This window comes from Mytilus californianus, unplaced genomic scaffold, assembly GCF_021869535.1.
Source record: "Mytilus californianus isolate M0D057914Y unplaced genomic scaffold, xbMytCali1.0.p SCAF_3, whole genome shotgun sequence".
In the NCBI taxonomy this organism is placed as follows: domain Eukaryota; kingdom Metazoa; phylum Mollusca; class Bivalvia; order Mytilida; family Mytilidae; genus Mytilus; species Mytilus californianus.
Genome location: NW_026262679.1, coordinates 126,244,542 through 126,260,769, shown reverse-complemented (window position 1 = coordinate 126,260,769; position 16,228 = coordinate 126,244,542). Strand labels below are relative to the sequence as shown.

Sequence of the window (16,228 nt, the reverse complement as noted above, 5' to 3'; positions counted from 1 at the left end):
TTTAACAAAATATTTTATTAACTCAACAACTGATCACTTCTGACACGTTTCCGTTTTATTGCACTTTGTTGCAGATACATTTACATGTTGTTTTCCATGCTCAAACTCTAAAAGTACGGTCATATAATTCTGAAATATACTGTTCCTTTGTTTGTTACTTGGTACGAAGATTCCGGATGACCCGGAACATACATAACATATCCTGATGTTTTCAGTGAATGTCTGTGATACTTTGGTTTGACGTGGATTGAATGCTCGTGTGGATTGACGTGGATTGAATGTCTAACAACTGTTTGGTTTGTTCGATCACGTGCTCTTTCACTTGCGTCTGACAGAAATACCCGCCTTTTCACTTGTGCATTGAATGATACTCTCTTAGGGTTAATTTTAGAGCTATTTTTTCCAAGTTTACTGCCACAGTCAATACATGAGTCTGAATCGTCACTAGAATTTTCACAATTTGATATGTAAACACTTTGAGTTTCTGTACAGCTAGAACATCTTGAATCGCAATTGTCTAAACTACTGCTATCCGAAGTACTTTCTTTGCGAAGAATTCCATTAAGCCTCGAACTCTTTGATGCTGTTGGTGAGGAGGCACTTATCTCTGATTTTGGCGAAAAAATATTCTTAAGGAAAGACATGGCTACCTGAAATTAAAACAGATAATATATAAACTATGAACGGATATATATGATGTTCGCACAATGTAGGAAAAAGTAAAATAACAAAAATACCAAACTCCAAGGAAAATTCAAATCGGAAAGTCCCTTATCAAATGGCAAAATCAAAAGCTCAAACACATCTAACGAATGGAAAACAACTGTCATATTCCTGACTTGAAACAGGCATTTAAAAATATCAAATTTACTTGTACGAGCTTTATCAACAGAGAGGAATGCGATTATCGTATAAAACATGACAAGAAGACGCGGTATGGGTTCCAATGGGGCAACTCTTTATCCATACGTACATCGTGCTATCTTCAAACCTGTTAATTTGTATATCAAAGAGGTGGATTGCAGGATAAAATCTGCTACATACACGTGCGTTGAATTTGAATAGGCCTCTTAGTGTCTGTTTCCATAGTCATCGGTATAACAGTTACAGAACACAAGTTCCCTAGTTTGGATCTCCCTTATAGAAACATACTGAGTGGTTCAACGATAAAATGGTTATACATGAATATAAGTGAATATTATCTCTTGAAGAATATTACATTGCATTCGCAATATTGTGCAATATAAAAATGTACTGGGTACAATATTCACTAATATTCATGCAATAATAACCCTATATATGTAACTACATAATTTTCATTTTTCGACAGTTTGCTCCATTTCGTATTCTTGTTTATCTTTTATATTCAAGTCTATTGTTTCTTTATCAATTTCGTAAATTGAGTTAATCATTTACCAGATTTTCGAAAGGATTAATAAATTTGTTTCATACTTGTGGTGGAATAATTTACCACTCATTTTATCCTTTCTATATATTCGATTTTATACGTATCCTGAAGAATTAGTGTTTTGAAAATGATTTGAATGCATTACTGATTGTATTTGATGTCTTGTCTATATTTTCCATCTGGTTGCGGGAGTGTATGTATATAGACTTCGAATGCTATCTATTATACATGTAATACTATTTAATACCCATAGAACATTATTTTCAATGAATAATTGAAACAATAATTATGATTATTGTGCCACGAGATAAGTATATATGAATACATGTTCATTAATGAAGAAAAAATAAATTAAAAAAAATAAACGCTTTCTTACCTGTTTATAACTATTTGTTTTTTCGTACACAATTTTCTGTCCTTTTTATTAAATTTCTGTTCGTCAAACTCTCATGTTTCATACGGAGTATATGTTATGCCGAATGTTGTCAATGGTCCGATATTTTGACTATGGCCAGGACCTGGTTTATTTGTTAATCCCTATGATTACGCAACATTACGATCTCAAACAAATCCGGCTATAATTAATTTCTACAGTTTGACTCAGACATTGTCTTTTTAACAAAAGGTAACAATTGAATCGTTTACGCCATTTTTATGTAATTATACCCTTTAATTGAAAGTCTTTTGTAGTTGACACAAAAGATCGTCGTGGTATATATTTTTATAAAAGATCAATCAAAGGTAAACGGACAAACATAAGAGATTTGGGCATTTAATCATGTATAAAACATATTCATAAATGTATAATAAGTGAAACATATCCCTAAGTGACAAAAGTAGCAGTTTAACAACGTTTGGTGTGACCTTAGAGGGATAACTGTCACTATACAATAGCTCTAATTGGCTGAAAGCATGTACAAGAGGTTGCTAAACATAACAGTGGCACAATTTGTAGAAAGAGATTTAAAAAGAAGGAACCTATTTGCACTTGATTTTTTTCTAGCTTTTATGTATACAGAAAATTATTGGCAGCTTGTGTGTCAACAGATTAAGTATTGTAAGCAATGGTTGCTTCATACAAATGTTTCATTCATTTAAATTTCAAAAGAATTAAATTCTATTTTCGAATCAGATATTAATAGAAATAAAATAACTATCAACTTTAAATGGAACCAATTTAAAACAGAGACAAATATTTGAAATATTTCTCAAGATTATCCGAGCCTTAACAAATTCCAATTGTTGTTAATCAAATTCCCTTTAATTAATTTAATATTATATCTTATATTTTCAAATAATTCATGAATATCTAATGGTAACAACGATTATATATGTTTTCAACCAATGTCAACATTTGCAAAATGTATATTCCATCTTTGCGAACGAATACATTACAATCATGAAGTTGTTATATAGGTGTTGCTCTTACAATTAACACTTACCATATACAGTTAGTATTTATAACCATCAAACAAATACTAATACCAAATTAGAAAACAACTTACGAAAAGAACACTGAATACATGTACTTTTAAAATTTGTTGTATTGAATATGAAATAACTGAATAAATACAGAAAAAAACAACAACAACAAAATTGAAAAAAAAAGACACAAACCATCAGAAATTAGAATTAAAGGAAGGTAAGTCGATAATAACAATATGAAGAACAATCTAAATGGTAGTGAGTCGATCTCGTTGTAGATAATAACAAAATAAAGTACAATCTAAATGGTAGGTAAGTCGATCTCGTTGTAGATGTTGGTTGGAGTGTCGGGTCTCAGGTGCTCCGGAAGTGTAAACAGATCCTGCTCCACACGCGACACCGTATAGATACATCGCATACACCCCAGTATATCTGAATATCTGATATACGTTTATGTAAGCTTTTGATTCGTATCTTCTTAATTCTGCAATGTATAACGGGATCAGGTACTCCTAAGCATAGATTTGCCCAAGTTATAATTTACAAGTATAAAGATATGCAAACATGCGTAACAATTAATAAACTGAGACAATGTTCAATGGTTGGAAAAGGAAGATAGTGTACACGATCTCCCAAAGCAACCACAACATTCTGGTAATGAGTTAAATGAGTTTCCAAATAGAACAAGACGCATCACTTATTTCAAAAAGATAAGTTATGTTTTGTGCATATTGAATTGAGCAGGTGTTCAAGGTATAAGTGTATAATATATCTTCGGTCGAACTGCCAAATAGAAAGGTGTTCAAGGTATAAGTGTAATATATCTTCAGTCGAACTGCATGCCAAATAGAAAGGTGTTCAAGGTATAAGTGTAATATATCTTCAGTCGAACTGCCAAATAGAAAGGTTTTCAAGGTATAAGTGTAATATATCTTCAGTCGAACTACCAAATAGAAAACCTTGATGATTTATTATGGTGCATGAATCTAAACTGGTGGTATAAAATGAAGGTCGAAATCTTGTCAATGACTTCAATGCTCCAACTTAACAGAATTTAGTTACTTTTGATTCCTAGGATTTCTTTCGTAAATCTTTATATTTTTATATATTTGGACCAAAACATTTCTGAATGATAGACAAATAGACAGGAAATACCCCAAAATATTGAAAAAAAAACAATGATTAATTTTTTTTTGAATCCTAACCGAGTCCCAATGGTTGATGTAAGGTTACCTATAATTGCTTATATCCATTTCATTTGAACTTGGGTGTATAGTTGCCTGAGATTGGCAATCATACCACGTCTCCTTATCTTTATATACCTCGAATGTTTGTATTAGGAAAATATGCATTTCTTGTACGATTTTGATAAACAGAGTGGTAATAATTGACTGTAAAAATTTATAAACTACTGTTATATAAACTACTGTTATATAAACTACTGTTATATAAACTGTAAAACACTGTATGTGTAATATCGTACGACAAAGAGCATGACACATTGCATAAGTGAAACAATTATCTGTATAGCGACACAATATACAAAATTAATCCTTGGTGAAAATTGGGAATAATATACTATGTCCCAGGTGAAAATAAGTTAAAACACTTACATAATATTTACACCAAAAAAATTTAAAAAGAAAGAAATATTTAAAAAAAAAAGGCGGGTCCATTCACCGCCGGTGTATGCACCATGTCTAGATATATTAAATCACATACTCCTCTCATGCAGCAGTTCGTAATCTCGAATACTGTATGGAAGGAGCTGCGCGGATTATTGGTCACAATCGTACCGGTACGTGAATATTTTAACATGCGTTAAGTTACTTCCGGGTACTTCAACAAAGCAAGCAAGCAGTAATATGCAGAATTGGATTTATGGTATTAAAACGAAAAACAGAAAAGTCATACCCAAATAGCACACCATTTCTTTTATCTATTTTGTCCTAAATTCTAGGTTCAAGAGAGTTAAATGAAAAACGTTCAGTAAAAAGCTCCATAAATTCAGAATCAAAATAATTTAAATATGATGATATGATCATATGTGCATTTCGCCATTGTCGGACAGGTTGGGGAAGATCTTCATAAATGGATACTATCCGCTTTTGGGACCGAGGCTCTTATGGTCCATGGAATATTTTTTTGTATTTGCCATGTAAGCAGACCAAAATATCAATGTTTAACTAGTATGAGGCATATGTTACCTTATATTTTCATAACTAGCAGACATTACAATATCATTTTATTTTCACAATTCCCCTCAGTCAAAGCTAACTCACATTTGTCTTTAGTCCCACAACTTCAGACATCACTGTCAGTTATTTTTTTCTTCCAACAGTCATGTGACAGTATAAATTAAAAGGAGTGACAAAGTTTATTTAAAAAAATAAAAAACCCACCATAACAGGGCAATACATGAAATTGCAATTTTATATCATTACTAAAGTTAAATGATGTATGGTACATAAGACATTTGAGTTGGTCACAGTATAATTTGGGTAGAGGAAATCAAGACTCTTAGGCTTGTTCTAAAATTGGCAACTGGCATTTTTTCTGGCTCCAATTTTTTGAAGCCAGAGCTGCCCCTAGCCTGGACTCTCTGTGACATCATAGTATTTTCAATATATATAGAAGTAGAATTTTTACTTTCGTTGTTCTTAATTCTTTATTTTTAAATATTACCTAAAACATTATAGAAATGAGAAGGAATATCAGTACATGGAAAATTAGTTTGGAGAGCCATATGATATATCAATGAATTATATGGCCAACAAATAGAGTTGTCAATCTCCTGTATTATACGTTTCTGATATGACAGGAAAATTATAAAGCTTAGGCCAAAATAAATTTTGTGTTTCCGTTTCTGTCCCTACCTCTGTTTCTGACGCTGACCCTCATCATTTTATTGACGATTATAAAAAAGATTTAAAAAATCCTGATTTTTTAGTCTTTCAGGATTCGATTATCCGTTTAGAATACTATTGATCTACAAAGTGTTTGATAGTTGCGACTAATAGGCATCAGTAAAGCGCATCAAGAAACAAGATTTTAAATGAACAAGCATGGCTTGTAGCTGTGGAACCGTAGCTCATAGGTCCTTATGATATTTTTTGACAGTTTGCGAAGCATCCACACCAATCGGAAAACATGATACAGACCATTAGAGTAACGGGTTCACAGCTAGGCTTGTCAAATACCGTGCTGGGTATTAGCTGTCAAATATGGGATATGTGATCACATGGACGCCAAAAAAAGAAGCTGACATATTTTGCTCAACTTCTTTGGACCAAAAGTCAGAATCGTCCCAGGTTGGACAGACCACATCTGTTGGCGAATTGACAAACAGTTATAGGGTGTAATGTGTTCAATTTACTTCTAAAATCAATCCAGCTATTGTTGTAAAAAAGCTCTCGCGAATTGTGCTCAGGACACAACATAAACGGCTGTCAATACCTTTGAGCAGTTGAGTTAATGATGGCAGGAGACAGACAATGTGTAACAAGAAAGAGAAAAAAGAAGCTTTCCCTAGTAGGCAGACATGGTGTATGATTCATGTTTATTTATAAATGAATTTGCACAGGCACCATGTCAACTTTTATTCTTTTTATATTTTTCTCTGGCTGGTCCCATAACAATGTATACAAGAAAAGGGGAAAAAATTCCAGTCATATTTAATTTATTTCTGCAATTTATTTGACCAGTATATTAAGGCAAAGATTTCACATTCTCACTTCTCAAAACCTTGAATTTTAATATTGTCAGAACCACCCACTCTTCAAGATTACATTCTGTTTAACATCAAAATACATCTTTAGATATTAAATAAAGAGGGTGCAAGGGCAGAGTATAACCCCTCGAAACATCATAATCAACCACTGCTGAACATCAGTTCACAATGTTTTCAAGAGGTAATAATCTGCTCCAACACGTACCCAGTGTGTCATTGGCACATCAACAATATTCGATTTGGAACCTTTTTTTTCTGCTGTCAACAATAGAAAAAATATAAAATGTTTTACCTACCTACCCTACCTAATTTGGAGGTGAAATAGGAAACACATAATTTATTTATTTTTGCCTTAGCATTTATTTATTTTTAACATGTTGAATGATCTAAAAAGCCTGACAAGCTGTGGTAAATGAGACATTCTTGTATCTGTTGTAGGTCCTACAGACTCCTACTGCCAATAGGAAAGCTGTAGGTCCTACTGCCAATAGAAGTATCTTATAAGGGTTAAACAAATTGTGGTGGAATTTTAAGAGATTTCCTAATTTATTGCACCAGTTTCAAATCAATGTTTTCTAAAGGTTTAGAGGATACCATTGGTAAATTACACTGTATTACACAATACACTAGGAGAAGCAATTGATATCATGATACCAATATACAATAGGTAAATTACACAGTAATACACAATACACTATGAGAAGCAATTGATATCATGATACCAATATACAATAGGTAAATTACACTGTATTACACAATACACTAGGAGACGCAATTGATATCATGATACCAATATACAATAGGTAAATTACACAGTATTACACAATACACTAGGAGAAGCAATTGATATCATGATACCAATATACACTGGGTAAATTACACAGTATTACACAATACACTAGAAGCAATTGATATCACGATCCAAATATACAATGTTTTCAACCTTCACCAAAATATCCCAAACATTTATTATAGATGATCAATTTGGAACAGACTGAGAAATTAATATTCATTGACAGTGAATCTGTTATCTTTTTAAACTTAACCAAATCCTCATTCAAAAATAACCAATAATGTGTAAAAGTTTTCCAGGACAGTGTTCCAGCTTGATCGTTTTCACAGGGCTGTCCGCCCGCCCTTCCCAGACTGCTGCCCTGTGCCCTTTTTATGATTCCATGTGCACTTTTTAAGACGCCCTGCCTTTTTCATGTTTTTTCGCAAGTCCATGCCTTTATTGTCACATTATTTCAACTTCAGCCTCCATTTTAAAACTTCCTTGTAAACATTGCTCACGCATTGTAATCAATATTTACCTCACTGAAATCAAATATTTATATTCTAATTGAATGTTATAAAGCTGTTTGTTTATATTACAGATCTTGAAGTGATGAAGATGTTTCAGTTATCTGACTAAAGAACTGATTTACACACTATACAATGGAAGCACTACTGAAAAAGAGAAGCTTTCATGGTAGGACCAAAAATATCAGCAATAGAATTAGAATCAATAGAAAATCTTGATATGAAATCTGACATGCATGTAGCTGCAACTGGAAAAATTTCAAAACATTCTCAGCAAATTAGAACACTAGAAAACACATTGGATTCTGAACCTTCCAGGCAAACCGATACACAGACAGATAGTTAGATACTATACCTTCTTAGAAAACAAGTTCAATCCTGAACATTCTCATCAGTTAAGTACACTTGAAAATTAGTTAAATCCTGATTATTCTCATGATTCACAAATATCAACAGAATTGTAAACAGATTCTGAAAGTAAATTATCTTATAGTAAATTAGACTAAGATTCATAAACAGTCATGGATTGCAACAGTGAAATAAATGACATAGCTGAAAATTCAGCAAAGGAAATGGCATACCATGAAATATCTAAAAGTAATGAAGAAAGGAATGATGAAACTCCTGTATCAAATGAAATGGTAGAACAACATTTGAATGAAATGATGAAAAAATCACAAGAAATTTACACAGGTGAAGGTCAATTTACAAGTATAAATAGAACAAAATTCCCCTTGGAGAAAGACCAATCCAGTATAGACATAACAGATGATAGTGCAATTAATGCAACAGTGTTACCATGCCAACAGAATGTAATCCTTGTTAAGATACCAAATCAATATTTAGACTATATTTGTCAGTTCTGTAGTAAAGATTTCTCAAGTAAGAGCAGTCTGAAAGAACATTTGATAATACATAGTGGAGAACAGCCATACTCGTGTGATATTTGTGGAAAAAAGTTTAACAAGAAGGGGAATCTTATGAGACATCATAATACACATGGCGGTGAGAAGAAACACACATGTGGTATATGTGGGAAAAGTTTTAATCATGCTTGTACATTAAAAGATCACATGAAACGCCATACTGGGGAAAAACCGTATGAATGTGAAATTTGTAAACGACAGTTTTCAGAGAAATGTAATCTGAAAAAACACATGATACTACATTCTGGTATAAAACCCTACTCTTGTGATTATTGTGATAAACCATTTTTTGATGCAGGAAATCTTGCCAAACATGTACTGATACACACCGGTCAGCGACCCTATCAGTGTGATCTCTGTGGTAAGAAGTTTAGGTACGGAAACACATTAAAGCGACATCAGAGAATCCACACAGGAGAGGCACCATTTCCCTGTCCAGTGTGTAATAAAGCTTTTTTTTCTAACGGAGAACTACACAACCATTCAGTTATACATACAGGTGTCAAACGTTTTAAATGTGAGGTATGTGGTAAATGTTTTAGTCGTAATCATCACTTACACCAACACATGAAAAAACACACTGGTGAAAAACCATATGGATGTGACGTGTGTGGTAGTAGATTCGTTCAGACTTCAGGTTTTCGGAAGCACATGCGGACATTTCATCCATCAGTACCAACTGAATGGCAACACCTGCCAGACTCAAATCGTTCATCAGAAGATCTTGTTCCACCCACTTCTAATATGCCTAAGAAAGAAACTAAATTTACTTGTGAAATTTGTGGTGTTAAATTTGTGCATGGTGCAACATACCGTAAACATTCCCTTATCTATCATGAGAAATCTATACCCCAAACATGGACAGGCTTACCAAGATCAAAAAGGGTTAAAAGCAAAGTTAAAACTACAGAAGATGATAAACTAACAGAAAGTATTAAGGAATTGATTAAAAAGAATGAACAATTTCTGATAAAAACTGAACCCCAGTAAATGTACATTATAGACATGTTAGAGAATACCTTAAAGCTTTAATTAACAAGCAATTCAACTTTTCAAATACAGGAAACAAGAATATCATAAAAAAAATGTACAAGATTTAAGTTGTTTTTACTATCAAGAATTTACAACACAAAAAATGAAGGTGCCTATCAATCCTTGCAGATAAGTACCGGTATATATATTTGTTACAGAAACAAGGGTTAACTGAAAAGATGGTATCTAGAGACAACAATTATGCATGATAAGCTACAAATGTATCATAATTTTACAACTGTTTCAACTTTCATGGTAGAAAAAATAAGATATTACTGAATAGGTTACATACAATGTAATTGTATGAATTTTTCAGATGAAATATAATCATGATAATAGGGAAATGCAATAAAATACAAAATGCACGTGTAATTTAGAAATTATTTAGTTTCAGATTAATGTTTCTATGTATGTTTACTACTCAGATGTAATTTAAAGTGAAAAAGTCAATTCAAAGTTATTTAGACATATGTACATGTACATATTATATACATAGTGTTGCCAATGGTAATAAGAGTTAAGACTGTTGAGCCAGATAACTAATGAAATGAAATTCTTTGATAGCTTAGTTCACAGGCATTGATTGTGGAAATAAAAATGATCATGATTTTAATAATAAATTGTCAGTGTAATGTGTAATTATCAATTAAATTATTGTGATTTTCTTTATTATTTAAATCCTAATGTCCATGTTCATGTGTGATTAGTGGTTCAGTTTATTTGTAAGTGTTTGCAGTGGCATAGCTAGGCCATTTTTATGTGTACGCCCGAACCTCGGCGAGGGATCTGATGAGTTTGAATATCCCTTTGGAATCTTTCGCCTCTCTTTTTATCTGAATTTATTCTTTCATATTAAATTTATTCATTGTGTTGATTTGGAATCTAATTGTCATTTGTTTTAGATGAAAATGAAAGAAAAAATTCAACAAATAAAAAAGAGAGGTGGAAGATTCCAAAGGGATATTCAAACTCATCAGTTGAAATTTAACCGACAATTCCATTTCAAAAAACGAAAAACGACAAACAACAGTACATAAAACACAACATAGAAATCTTCAGACTGAGCAACACGAACCCGACAAAAACCAAGGGGATCTCAGGTGATACGGAAGGATAAGCAGTTCCTGCTCCACATGTGGCACTCATCGTTAATGGACACATGAAATGATTAATTTTCAGGTGTAACATAAAAATGCAAGCCAGACATATCGTATCTCAGCAATGAATGGCTTTAAAAAATAGTTAACTGAATAGAATTCACAGTAGATTCAAACTCTGGCTGAAAATGAACAAATTTATGATATGTAGCTACACGCCTGGTTTGTATAGGCAGTGTACATCTAAGAATAAGAAGATGTGGTATGATTGCCAATGAGACAACTCTCCACCAGAGACCAAATGATGTAGAAGGTTAGCAACAACATAAAAGTCTCCATACTGCTTTCAACAATGAGCAAAACCCATACCCCATAGCAAGCTATAAAAGGCCCATAATTGACAAATGTAAAACATTCAGACAAGAAAACTATCAGCCTGTACAAAACAATAAACGAAAAACAAATATGATATATATACAACAACTAGCGACAACCATTGAATATTAGGCTCCTGATTTGGACAGGCATAAATACAGGATGTGGCAGGGTTAAACATGTTTGCGGGCACACTAACTTTCTCCTAACCTGGGATAGTGAAACAAAAACAATAGAGACAAAGCACCAATATAAGAATACTAAAAGTTACTGAAAGCTAGTTCAAAGCCAATTACAAATAACAAATAAATCATGTTCTCCCAGACGTTATGTCAGTGCATATATTAATGGTTGGATATGCAATGATCATGTCTTTAAGCATGTTGATTATAAGTATATTTACAGTGTATAGGTTTGATATCATTGATTGATTGTTGGAAACGCACTGTACATGTCTTGATTGAATGCACAATTTGAATGTCATTGATTGGGTATGGAGTTTTTGTGTCTTGATTGAAAGTACAGTGAGTACGCTCATGTCTTGATTGAAAGTGCAAGGAGTATGTCATTGGTTGGATATGCAGTGTACATTTCTTGATTGGAAGTACAGTGAGTATGTCATTGGTTGGATATGCAGTGTTTCTGTCTTGATTGGAAGTACAGTGAGTATGTCATTGGTTGGATATGCAGTGTTTCTGTCTTGATTGGAAGTACAGTGAGTATGTCATTGGTTGGATATGCAGCGTTTCTGTCTTGATTGAAAGTAAAGTGTATGTCATTGATTGGATATGTAGTGTTTCTGTTTTGATTGGAAGTACAGTGAGTATGTCATTGGTTGGATATGCAGTGTTTCTGTCTTGATTGGAAGTACAGTGAGTATGTCATTGGTTGAATATGCAGTGTCTGTTTTGATTGGAAGAACAGTAAGTATGTCATTGGTTGCATATGCAGTGTTTCTGTCTTGATTGGAAGTACAGTGAGTATGTCATTGGTTGGATATGCCGTGTTCGTGTCTTGATTGGAAGTACAGTGAGTATGTCATTGGTTGGATATTCAGTGTTTCTGTCTTGATTAGAAGTACAGTGAGTATGTCATTGGTTGGATATGCAGTTTTTCTGTCTTGATTGGAAGTACAGTGAGTATGTCATTGGTTGGATATGCAGTGTTTCTGTTTTGATTGGAAGAACAGTAAGTATGTCATTGGTTGCAAATGCAGTGTTTCTGTTTTGATTGGAAATACAGTGAGTATATCATTGGTTGGATATGCAGTGTTTCTGTCTTGATTGGAAGTACAGTGAGTATGTCATTGGTTGGATATGCAGTGTTTCTGTCTTGATTGGAAGTACAGTGAGTATGTCATTGGTTGAATATGCAGTGATCATGTCTTTGAGCATGTTGCTTACAAGTACATTTACAGTGTATAGGTTTGATATCATTGATTGATTGTTGGATACGTACTGTATATGTCTTGATAGTGCACAGTATGACTGTCATTGATTGGATATGGTAGTTTTCGTGTTTTGATTGGAAGTACAGTGAGTATGTCACTGATTGGATATGTAGTGTTTCTGTCTTGATTTGAAGAACAATGAGTATGTCATTGGTTTGATATGCAGTGTTTCTGTCTTGATTGGAAGTACAGTGAGTATGTCATTGGTTGGATTTGCAGCGTTTTTGTCTTGATTGAAAGTGCAGTGAGTTTGTCATTGGTTGGATATGCAGCGTTTCTGTCTTGATTGACAGTACAGCGAGTATGTCATTGGTTTGATACGCAGCGTTTCTGTCTTGATTGGATGTAGAGTGAGTATGTCATTGGTTGGATATGCAGTGTTTCTGTCTTGATTGGAAGTACAGTGAGTATGTCATTGATTGGATATGCAGTGATCATGTTTTTGAGCATGTTGATAATAAGTACATTTACAGTGTATAGGTTTGATATCATTGATTGATTGTTGGATATGCATTGTACATGTCTTGATAGAATGCACAGTATGAATGTCATTGGTTGGATATACAGTGTTCGTGTCTTGATTGAAAGAACAATGAGTATGTCATTGGTTGCATATGCAGCGTTTCTGTCTTGATTGGAAGTACAGTGAGTATGTCATTGGTTGGATACGCAGCGTTATTGTCTTGATTGGAAGTAGAGTGAGTATGTCATTGGTTCGATATGCAGTGTTCGTGTCTTGATTGAAAGAACAGTGATTATGTCATTGGTTGGGAATGCAATGTTAATGTCTTGATTGAAAGTACAGTGAGTATGTCATTGGTTGTATATGCAATGTTCATCTCTTGATTGAAAGTACAGTGAATATGTCATTGGTTGGATATGAAGTGTTCCTGTTTTGATTGGAAGTACAGTGAGTATTTTATTGGCTGAATATGCAGTGTACATGTCCTAATTGAAAGTACAGTGAGTATGTCATTGGTTGGATATGCAGTGTTCATGTCTTGATTGAAAGTACAATGAGTATGTCATTGGTTGGATATGCAGTGTTCGTGTCTTGCTTGAAAGTGCAGTGTGTTTCTCATTGGTTTAAGATATGTCATGTGCATGTCTTGATTGTAAGAGCAGGGAGTGTGCCATTGGTTGAATGTGCAGTGTACATTTCCTGATTGAAAATACAGTGAATATGTCATTGGTTGGATATGTCATGTTCATGTCTTGATTGAAAGTGCAATTTGTTGGTAATTAATTTGAAATGTCATGTTCATCTCTTGTTTGGAAGTTCAATGCTAATGTCACTGGTTGGATATGCAGTGTACATATCTTAATTGGAAGTGAAGTGTGTATGTCTTTAGTTGGATATGTAATGTTCGTGTCTTGATTGATGTTACAATGTTAATGTCAATTGTTTAAAATGCGGTCTGCATGTCTTGATTTTAAGTGCCGTGAATATGTCATTGGTTGGAGATGCACCGACATTTCTTGATTGAAAGTATAGTGAGTATGTCATTGATTTGATATGCCATATTCATGTCTCGATTGGAAGTTAGTATGTTATTGGTTGGATATGCACCGACATATATTGATTGAAAGTACAGTGAGTATGCCATTGGCTGGATATGCACCGACATATCTTGATTGAAAGTACAAAGAGTTTGTCATTGGTTTGAAATGCCATGTTCATGTCTTGATTGAAAGTACAGTGAGTATGTCATTGGTTGGATATGAAGTGTTCATTTCTTGATTGGAAGTTCAGTGAGTATGCCATTAGTTGGATATGCAGTATCCTGTCTTGATTGGAAGTACAGTGAGTATGTCATTGGTTGGATATTCAGTGTTTATGTCTTGACTGAAAGTACAGTGAGTATTAATAGGTTGGTTATTCAGTGTTCATGTCTTGATTGATATTGCAGTCTGTCTGTCATTGGTTTGATATGCCATGTTCACGCCTTGATTGGAAGTTCATCAAGTATGCCACTCTTTGGATATGCATTGTACATGTCTTTATTGGAAGTGCAGTGTGTATGTCTTTAGATGGTTATGTAGTGTTCGTGTCTTGATTGAGGTTACAGTGTTCATGTCAATTGTTTAAAATGCGGTGTGCATGTCTTGATTTATAGTACAGTGAATATGTCATTGGTTGGATATGAACCAACATTTCTTGATTGAAAGTACAGTGAGTATATGTCATTGGATTGATATGCCATGTTCATGACTTGATTGGAAATACAGTGTGCATGTCATTGGTTGGATATGTAGTGTATATGTCTTGATTGAAAGTACAGTGAGTATGTCAATGGTTGGATATGCAGTGTACATTTCTTGATTGAAAGTACAGTGAGTATGTCATTGGTTGGATATGTAGTGTCTATGTCTTGATTGAAAGTACAGTGCGTATGTCATTTGTCTGAAATGCGGTGTGCATGCCTTGATTGAAGTTACAGTTTTCATGCCATTTGTTTGGTGTTCGATGTGCTTGTCTTGATTGAAGTAACAGTTTTCATGACATTTGTTTGATATGCGATCTGCTTGTCTTTTCTTGAAGTTACAGTGTTCATGTCATTGATAAGGTATGAAGTGTACATGTCTTCGATTGCAGACACAGTTATCATGACTTTGATTGAATATGCATTGACATGTGCTCGATTGGAAGTATTGTTTATATGCCATTGATTGAATATGCATTGACATGTGCTCGATTGAAAGTACTGTTTATATGCCATTGATTGAATATACATTGACATGTCCTCGATTGGAAGTACTGTTTATATGCCATTGATTGAATATGCATTGACATGTCCTCGATTGGAAGTACTGTTTATATGCCATTGATGGGATATGCATTGACATGTGCTCGATTGGAAGTACTGTTTATATGCCATTGATTGAATATGCATTGACATGTGCTCGATTGGAAGTACTGTTTATATGCCATTGATTGAATATGCATTGACATGTCCTCGATTGGAAGTACTGTTTATATGCCATTGATGGGATATGCATTGACATGTGCTCGATTGGAAGTACTGTTTATATGCCATTGATTGAATATGCATTGACATGTGCTCGATTGAAAGTACTGTTTATATGCCATTGATTGAATATGCATTGACATGTCCTCGATTGGAAGTACTGTTTATATGCCATTGATTGAATATGCATTGACATGTGCTCGATTGGAAGTACTGTTTATATGCCATTGATTGAATATGCATTGACATGTCCTCGATTGGAAGTACTGTTTATATGCCATTGATTGGATATGCATTGACATGTGCTCGATTGGAAGTACTGTTTATATGCCATTGATTGAATATGCATTGACATGTCCTCGATTGGAAGTACTGTTTATATGCCATTGATTGAATATGCATTGACATGATCTCGATTGGAGGTACTGTTTATATGCCATTGATTGAATATGGCATGTACATTTACTATTAACAGTCGTGTACTGTTTGTTAAAAACACATCCGAAAATCTACC

At 33.8% G+C, this 16,228-nt stretch overlaps 1 protein-coding gene and 1 long non-coding RNA gene across 2 annotated transcripts; one reads left to right on the top strand and one right to left on the bottom strand.

Annotated features, from left to right (window-relative positions):
- LOC127736134 (uncharacterized) lies at positions 1-2,104 on the bottom strand. Its single transcript, XR_007998818.1, has 2 exons — positions 1,785-2,104; positions 1-650 (listed from the first exon to the last, which is right to left on the bottom strand). It is a non-coding gene; the product is annotated as an uncharacterized LOC127736134 (long non-coding RNA).
- A 2,541-nt stretch (positions 2,105-4,645) lies between these two features.
- Positions 4,646-10,488, top strand: LOC127736126 (zinc finger protein OZF-like). Its single transcript, XM_052246675.1, has 2 exons — positions 4,646-4,717; positions 7,940-10,488. Exon 2 carries the CDS (start codon positions 8,387-8,389, stop codon positions 9,779-9,781), a length of 1,395 nt encoding a protein of 464 aa, XP_052102635.1. The 5' UTR covers positions 4,646-4,717; positions 7,940-8,386; the 3' UTR covers positions 9,782-10,488.
- The last annotated feature ends 5,740 nt before the right edge of the window (positions 10,489-16,228 follow it).